This window comes from Helobdella robusta (genome assembly GCF_000326865.2).
Source record: "Helobdella robusta unplaced genomic scaffold HELROscaffold_39, whole genome shotgun sequence".
In the NCBI taxonomy this organism is placed as follows: domain Eukaryota; kingdom Metazoa; phylum Annelida; class Clitellata; order Rhynchobdellida; family Glossiphoniidae; genus Helobdella; species Helobdella robusta.
In genome coordinates this window covers 956,155-965,952 of record NW_008704865.1, presented here as the reverse complement: position 1 = coordinate 965,952, position 9,798 = coordinate 956,155, and the positions used below count along the sequence as shown (strand labels likewise).

General features: G+C 33.1%; 2 protein-coding genes across 2 annotated transcripts; both read left to right on the top strand.

Moving 5' to 3' along the window:
• Positions 1-719: 719 nt before the first annotated feature.
• Positions 720-3,252, top strand: HELRODRAFT_176752 (hypothetical protein; the record flags this gene model as incomplete). Its single annotated transcript, XM_009024098.1, has 3 exons — positions 720-2,238; positions 2,669-2,714; positions 3,132-3,252. 3 exons carry the CDS (start codon positions 720-722, stop codon positions 3,250-3,252), a joined length of 1,686 nt encoding a protein of 561 aa, XP_009022346.1.
• Positions 3,253-8,097: 4,845 nt separating this feature from the next.
• On the top strand, positions 8,098-9,195 carry HELRODRAFT_134329 (hypothetical protein; the record flags this gene model as incomplete). The annotated part of the gene is made up of 4 exons (XM_009024097.1): positions 8,098-8,253; positions 8,607-8,710; positions 8,804-8,932; positions 9,135-9,195. Coding segments are annotated over 4 exons (450 nt in total), but the record flags the coding sequence as incomplete, so codon positions are not given.
• Positions 9,196-9,798: the final 603 nt, after the last annotated feature.

Here is a 9,798-nt window from a genome sequence, read left to right as displayed (position 1 = left end):
TGTGTGTGTGTGTGTGTGTGTGAAAAAGTTACTTTTTGTTATTGTTTAGCGAACACAATGTACGAATATTTTTTCTATTGATGATGTTGTAGAGGGGGGAAAACATTTATGCCATTAATTGTTATTTCTCATCAACGTATATTTTTTCTGCAGTTTTTCTGCCTCTAGCCTCTATTTATTTGCGATAAAAATTTGAAAATTTTTATTATTTTTATATAAAAATATTGTTTTTGAAAAGTTAAGCATCGTAAATTCATTTTTTTTTTATTTAATTTGTTTATTTGTGTTGAATTATTGGAAAAAGTTTTGACATTCAAATAAATAGAATTTTGTCTATTATTCGTTATTCATTATGGTGATGTTGTTTTTAATGTATGTCTGTTGATGTTTTGTTAGTGTTTTTATAGGTTTTGTTACTGTTGTTGTTGTTTGCTGTTGTTGATGCTGTTGTTGTTGTTGCTTTTGTTGTTGTTGTTGTTTTGTTATATAGCCAGACTAACACATAATTAAAATAATTAAAACATTGGTTAATATATCATCGCGAGCCATATTATTCAAGTATGTTTGCAAATTTTTAACGTTAAATATAAAACTTCGCAGCTAATAAGAACTGCAGATTCGTAACTAAAGTGCAACATAACAACAACACGAACTGCAACCACATTATCAACAACAACAACTTTAATCTCAGCAACAACATTAAAATCAACAACAAAAAAATGTACAATGTTAACGTAAAAATGAACGACAATATGAACAATCAAATTAAAAACGAACCCAACAACAACATCAAAAACAACAACAGCGTTTATAATGTGAGAAATATAAACAACATTAACAAAGTTTTGAAAAGTGTGGCCAACATAAACAACAACAATGATAACGACAGCCTAATCTATTCAAATTTACAACAAATTCCTGAACAACAACGGCGTTTGCCACAACTGCCACAGCAGCAGCAAAAACAGCATCCACAAAGGCAGCAGCAACAACAGCAGTATGTTGAAGATTTGAAGAAGAACCAGCAGTTACTTATCCAGCAACAATCCTCGCAGCTACAGCAACAAATTTTTCAACTGGAAATGCAACAAAAGCAGCAACAGCAGCAGCAACAGAAGCAACAGCAGCAGCTGCAACATCCACAGCTAACAAAGCCGAGCATTCAGAAACTGGTCTACATCGTCCAACCGACCAACACTTGCTATTCAATAATTGCAGCCGCCCCTGCGAATTTTTTGCCAGCAGCAACCAAAACAACAGCAACATCAACCAAAACAACACCAGCAACAAAAATTGAAACGATACCACTAACAACGACAACAATGAAATCAACAACGGCAACAAGATTGCCATCAAAGACATCAACCTTTATGACATCAACCTTGATGTCAGGAAGAGAAAATAATGCTAACAAACTTGATTGCATTGCCTTAACGTCCGTTAATGTTTCCCAGCATGAAGATATAAACTCGACATCAATGTCGTTTCAACAACAGCACTTCAAACCACAGCCACAACAACACCCACAGTTCAAACAACAACCACCATTCAGACAACAACTACAGCTTAACGAGATGCAACAACCAGCAGCAGCAACAAAGCTGGCAACATCAATTCTTAACCCCCAACAAATCAAACGCAGTCAAAATCAACAAAACCAAATACAACAACATCAACAAAAGCAATTTCAACAATCAATTCCACAAAAACAACAACAATTACCACAGCAAATAAGCAACGTGTCGACCAAAGTTAAACAGAGCATTCTTCAACGTTATCTTAACGATTCTTTACAAAGGCAGCAACAGCAACTGCAGCAGCAGCAACTACAATTACATTTCATCCCATCCCCAACACAAATTAATGATTTGCAAAATCAGTTCACCATTCTAGACACCACAACATCAGAATACCAACAACTGCTACAACAACAACAACAATTACATCAACAGCTGCAACAGCGGCAGCAACTGCAGCAGCAACAACTGCAGCGACAACAACTACAGCAGCAGCAGCAGCCATCACCAACAATCTCATCCACACCACCATCTCCCACTTATACGCACGCCACGGACGATCACGTGATGCGTGACCTCGATTCGAACCTTGACCTCTACCGGAAACGCAACACTTCCGGCTCCCTCAGCTCCCACGACTACGAGGAACTATCTTGCTCATCCAGGAGCACACCGACGCGTGAAAATGGTTGCTATGGCTACCAACATGCCACACAGGACGGTCAGTTTTTTTTTAATTCTTTAATTTTAGTAAATAATTTCGTTAAAGTTGCTCTATCTTTCTTGTGAGGGCAACTTTTTTTTGTAGAAATCTTCGGCCTACCTTGTCTCAAAAATAGTACAATTTTGCATTATTATTATTACTATTATTATTATTATTATTTTAGGGGTTTTACATTTTAATGGATTTTCTTTTCTTTTTATAAAATTTTATAAATTATTTACATTTATTTATTTACACTCTTATATATTATTAATAATTTCCGATTGATTTCAATTTGATTTTATTTTTTTGTTCAATAAAAATTTGTTCCCATCATCATTATCATTATTATTCATTCTATTAATAACATTATTATTTATTTTGTTATTACTATGCTTGAGTGGTGCGGGCGTATGTGTACAGTGTGGCTTTTAAATTTTCTTCAAAGGCTGTCTGGATGTTGAGGGCAAGTACAAGACGGATTCTGTTGTGGAGTCAGTAGTTTTCAATAAAATTTGTAATAATAATAATAATAATAATAATAATAATAATAATGACAAAAATAACAATAATAATAATAACAACACATATACACACATCTTTTATTTAATCATTTTACACACGCAATCTTTAACTTGTCAACTTATTCACCCACACATTCATTCATTCATTCATTTATTCATTCATTTATTCACTCCATCCATCCATTTATTTATTCATTTACCTATCACCGGCTTTCACTCGACAAAGCCACACTTAATCGCAGTAACGACGCAAACACACACACACACACAAACGTATACACTTTTCCCCACAAGTTCACAGAAGTACAAAAAGAAACAAGCGCACACACACCCACACACAAACACACACAAAAACACACAAACAAACACATACAAACACACACACAGAACAAACAAACAAACCCACAAACACACTCATAGCACGAAAGATTTGCATTGGAAAGAAATCAGTGCTGCCTTGGGACTCACACTCCTCGCCAGAGCACTCTCATCAAAGAATATTTATTGAAATATTTTTTTAAATATTCGAATAATATAGACCATAATTAATAATAATAAATGTAAACGTGACGTGTGTGCGTGTGTGTGCGTTGTTGTTGTATACAAATTGAATATGAATATATTTTATTATATTTTATTGCACACACAACACGCACACACACACACAAGCTCACACACACACGTACGCCAAATGTTATTATATATAATGATAATAATCGTTTTATTAATCAATATCATGATGATGATGATAACTGTGACTATGACTAAATTTGCTTTGATGTTTATACTTTTGTAAAAGAAAAATGTTTTAATTCGTTCATTGTTGTAAATATTTCATTCGTTTATGCGAATGCACATTCGTTTATTATTTCAGTTTTTCATTCATTAGTTTATTCACTCAATCATTCATTCATTCATTTATTCCTTCTTTTATTCATTCGATCGTTCATTCCTACATTATATCGTGTGTTCAGTTTCAATTCATCCTTATAAGTCAATCTGTCATTCTAATTGTCAATCTGACATCCACTTTGTTTATAAGTTCAGTCGATTATTCATTTACACTCATTCATTCACTCATTCGTTCGTTCGTTCATTCATTCATTAATTCATTCGTTTGTTCGTTCGTTCATTCATTTTTCATTTTTACTCATCCATTCATTTGTTTTCGTTCAAAAACTCAGTTCATTTTATATTTTTGATTATTTTTTATTTGTTTTCGTTCAAAGTCTTTATAATTTTTTTTTACATTTTAACCTTTTTTATGTTTAATAATATTTTTTACTTAATGGTGGACGTTTTTAAAGGAGGCTCGATGGCGTAGCGGTTAAGGAGCCTGGTCTTGGTCTTGCAGTGCCTCGATTTGAACGCAAGGAGAGCCACTCCATTTCTTGCGTAGACTTTGTGGAATGCCTGTGTGTTTCTGTTCATTCGTATTTATTTTTTAAAATTTTTTAATCAATTAAATAATTTTAAGATTCATAAATAATTCAGCATATCGTACTCCTTCGATCTCAACCAAATGTTTTCATTCTCATCTTTTACTTTCGGTGTCGTTTCACAAATTTTGTTATTTCGTTGGCCCTATTTGGTTGTTATTTTGTTTTTTAGTAGTGACCCAATTGTTTCCAATGACCCAATTTTGTACCAACCACCATCTGCAGCACAATAAGTCACTCTGCGGATATTTTTCTGTTGCCTGGTCCAAAAAAAAATTATTTTTATTTATTCATTTTTCATTGTCGTCTATCTATCTTTTTCGTTCTTTTTAAATATAAATTTTTATAATAGTTTTTGTCTGTCATCTGTTTTTTTTTGTTTATCTATTCATTCATTCGTTCGTTCATTCATTCATTCATTCATTCATTCATTCATTCATTCATTCATTCATTTGTTCATTCATTCATTCACTCATTCATTTGTTCATTCCTTCATTCATCATTTACCAATTTATTTAATCATTCATTTATTCATTTTCCTCGATCAATAATTTATGGTTTGTTCATCTTTTCGTTCGTTCGTTCGATCATCTTTCACTCATTCACCTTCCAGCACTCAATCAACAATTCACCACATCTTCTTCACCATCCTCCAATGCATACCATCAATTCACCTCACTTCACCATCTGCAGAGCATTTGATAGACGCAATTTATAGATGCTCCTTTCATTCTGTTATTTATATTATTATTTTCTACTAACATTTGTGTTTATAATTGATATTATTATTTATAAGTTTTTTATTTTTCTGTTTCATGGCATTATTAAAAATCTTTGAAACCTGTCCATAAAACGAGAATGGAGGAAACAATGGATAGCTGTGGTGTGGTTGTGGTGTGGTTGGGGTGTGGTGTGGTTGTGGTTGTGGTTGTGGTGTGATGTGGTTGTGGTATGGTGTGGTGTGCATCTATTCTGAATGAAGTCAACTTTTGGAATCGGCGTCATATTACAGTTTTAAAATTGCGCATATGAGTGAGAGATGTTTTGTGTGGTGGTGTAGGTACATGGCTGGGCTGAGACATTGCTTATTGGATATTACTGTTTGTTATGCTCTGCTGCTGTGAGCACGAGCACCAAGATGATCACATAATTTCCTCTACTTACGTACTCAACAAAGCGGATACATTTCATAATTGCTAATGAAAAACCACGAATCCTTGTTATGCACGTCTTACGTCGGCTTATGCACACACGCACACGAACGCACAAACATACGCGCACAAACACACACATACACACACTGACAGGCATAAACACACGTACATCGCAATCACACTCCCAAACACACAAACACGCACATTAAATTAACACAAACACATACGTACACACACACAGTACATACAAATAAACCTACACACGCCAGCGCACATGCGCAAAAACACAAACGTATTACAACAGCGCGTACTTATATTTCAACGGTGAAGCAGATCAATGATTCATTTACACACAGACACACACACACACACACAGACAGACACACACACACACACACACACAGACACACACACACACACACATGTACAGATGCATTCACATACATTCGAAACGATGTTAAATCTTTTTTTTGTACTTTTCGTTTGGCTGTGCCCTCCTATTTTATTTTCTACTGTCCGACAATGCATGCATTACAACTACCAGCTTAAATTTTCTTTCCAATTGCTATTATATATTATATTTGAACGTTAATATGTTGATACAATTTATAAAATATCTGGATGTATTTGTATTTTTTACTTTATAAGAAAAAGAACATATTGCGTGTTTATAAATGAATTTGTTTCATATTCCGTAGAGACAGCAGTGATGATGATGATGCCGGATGATGTGTGAAATAAATACATAACAATAATTAATAATGAATTCTTTACGTACTTTCGTATTGACAATTAATGTATGTTGGTATATTGTATAACCTTTAAACAAACATATAAATATATAAGTATATATATATAAATATATATATATATATATATATATATTTGAACAAGCGTTTTGAAATACATACGTTGTTGGGGAAAAAACTTTAGAAACATCGGTTTTTCCTTTGTTAATGACATGAACAAAAAAAAAATAGAGAAATTGTATTGGCATAAAGGGTTCACAGATGCATATTTGGAATATTCAGGTGAGGTTCTCGTATTAAATTGTGCAAGTCAGTCAATCAAGATGATAACACTTGGAGTGCGGATTTCTTAACAAATAATGTATAATGTTAGAGAAGTGTTTGCGTCTGTGCTAGGCGAGCCACTTCGAATTTGATCAATTGCTGCTGCTGTTTGAGATATTTACTGCAAAGTTCACACTTCACAATGATAAACTTCATGCAATTTGTACACGTGTTCAATGTTTATTTTCTGGTTGTATGAAGAAGAAACGCAACTAAGGAGGAACAAAGGAAGGAATGAACGAAAAAGCAAATGAGTGAGTGAGTGAGTGAGTGAGTGAGTGAGTGAGCGAGCGAGCGAGCGAACGAATGAACGAACGAACGAACGAATGAATGAATGAATAAATGAATTAGTAAAAGGAAGATGGTACGGACGAATGCTACTTGCAGATAAAGAAATAATGCATAAAAATAAGCATTCCAATTTCCTTTATTGTTGTTCACGTGTTCCTGAGTTTATTATTAACACCGTTATTTTATCATTTATTTACTGCTTCCCTTCAGTTAAAGAAAGCAGTCTGTTTTGAATTCTATTTCTTTTATTGCTCAATCGCATCTATAAATCTCGTCTTCATGGCCACATACAACAGATCAAACATGTGACACACACGCATAAATTTCATGGCACAAGATTAATATCTATCGATTTGATGGAATCAAATGTGGATAGATAGATGGATATATGGATGGGTGGATGGATGGGTGGACGGATGGGTGGATGGATGGATGCTTTCTGCTTCCTTGTGCGTGTTGGCCGAAAAAGTTGACCCGAGGTTACACATTTAACTCGACATTAAAGTGAGGTTCAACAGTCTTAATCTGGAGTTGTTTTTCAAAAGTTAGCAACGTTTTTCGTGTGAATTTTAAAAGATTTCACTTTTAGATTTTCTTTGAATCACTTCCTTCGCATTTCCTGTCCGCCATTTCAATTTTCAATTTGCTGTCTGATCAGCTGACTGTGCTGTTGAGGAATGGCTCCTTAAAACTCTGCAAGTAGACTGTGAAGCTTTTTTTAAGGTTATTTAAAGTTGTTTAATCATTTTATATTAGTAACAAACATGTTTGTGATATTAATGACTATCAAATTTTTAAAAATTATTTTGATTGACACACATTTGCTTTTTTAAGACTCGTAATTTATAATGATGATTTTGATTAATGATGTGTCACCTTATTGGCCAGTCAGTTTTTGAATGGCTTGCACGCTGTCGGCTGCGTTAGTTACTCGTCCATAATTTATTTTTCATTGTAGGAAAGAAAAGAACCTTGTACTGCAACCACCTTTGGTTTTTTCGTATTAAAATGTTCCATCATGTTCCTGGAAATAAAAAAGTTGATGATTTTATATCTTGCCATTACAGGTTTACAGATATAGCTTGCTTATAATTTCAATTTTTTGTTTTTTTACTCTGTGATCTTTTATTTGTGATATAATTTTTTCATGATCACCTAGAAATCATCAAAACCTCTTGAATGGTAAGGAGAACAGCGAGAAAAAAACTTTTGATCATGATTCTAACCGCATAGGCATAGTAGGCAAAGGCAAGAAGTACATCAATAAGAATAAATGGACCAAGGAAGAAGTAGGTTTTATAAGTTTATTCTAGTTTCATAATTCAAGTACCATCATTTTAGATCCATTTATAATCTGATGTTCACACTATTTCCTTATTTTTTTTGACAATGTTTTAAGGATTCCAAATTGATGGCTATAGTAAATTCTTGCGGTCACCCGGATTGGCCCCTCCTAGCAAGTTTCTTCCCAGATCGATCTGTAGTCCAGTGTCAACAGAGGTGGTCCAAGGTACTTAACCCAGATCTTATAAAAGGATCATGGACCAAAGAGGTGCTATTATTTTATGTTTTTTACTCAAACCATTTGCTTGTAAAATATTTAATTAATATTAGCAACTTTAATTGACTTTATATTTGTTTCTTATTTACTTAATTAAAGCAAATACAGATTTGATTGTAGTTAGTTTTTGTTTAGTTTTCTACAAAGCAAGTGTCAAAAAGACATTTTTTTATTTTATTTTACCTTGTACATGATTGTACTGACTTGAGTAAAATTTTATAAAAATAATATCTCTGTATCAAAAAGTATGTCAAGACTATAATTTTCAACTAACTTTCATGTATAAAAATTTGTTGGTTTTATTTTCAGTTGTTTCATAAAATGCTGATAAAATATCTGCGCAGGAAGATAAGAAAGTTTTGGAGTTAGTATCAGAGCATGGTCCAAAAAGATGGACCATCATATCAAAATACATCAAGGGTAGAACTGGAAAGCAATGCAGAGAACGGTTTCGGCTCAATATTTCATAATTTCAATTCCACCCAACTTATTTGTCAATTGTCTGTTTTTTTAAATGAGAATTTTATTTTTCAACCTCTAGGTGGCACAACCATTTGAATCCTGAGATAAAGAAAACAGCATGGACAGAGGAAGAAGACCAAATGATTTATGAACTTCATCAAAATCTTGGCAATCGTTGGGCAAAGATTGCCAAGTATCTGCCAGGAAGGTCTCTTTTTTTCTTATTTCCTAATTACCTTTTTCCTAATTTTATGTCATTTTTGTTAGATATTTCTTATTGAATATTTAATGAATAATTTTACAAATTTTATGGTTATCTAGTTAAAACAATAAACATTGTCTTTAATTTTAATTTATTCTTATTCTCAAATATGTCTCGAAAAATTTGTTTTAAACACAACAACATTCAGGACAGACAATGCCATTAAAAATCACTGGAATTCAACGATAAGAAGAAAATTTGAGTCGGATGACATGAAGCCGGATCGAATGTATTTCTCACTCCCCCAGAGGACACCAAAAATCATCAACAGCAATAACATCAATGCCAACAGTAACAACGTCATTCATAACATTCACAGCTATAATGGCTGTGCTGCTATTGGTAACAATAACAATGACGTTAACCATACAAATGGCCTTTTACTGTACAAGAAAAATAATCACTCTTTCAATGTAAATAAATTATATTCTCATTTCGTTCAATTTTCCCGCTTCATTTTTAACTTTTATAACATTCGATTTTGTTATTTTACTTCTTTCTGTATTTTTTTTTCATTCCACAGAGTGACCTGCAGATGAATGTTTACCCTATACAGAGAAATCATGAATGTACTGCCGATGTTTTATGTTTTGTTCATTTATTCGTTCTTTCATTCACTCATTCATTCATTTGCTTCTCCATTTAATTCCTAATGAATATACATTTATTTATTCCGAAATAAAATTTTGTTTCTTCATTTTCGCTGGTGATTTTAAAAAATACTCTTAATTCTCCTCAATGATATAAATGATAAAACTTTTTAAACAACTGAAGCGAAACCGATGGCGCTATTATTTAGTGACAATTTTTGA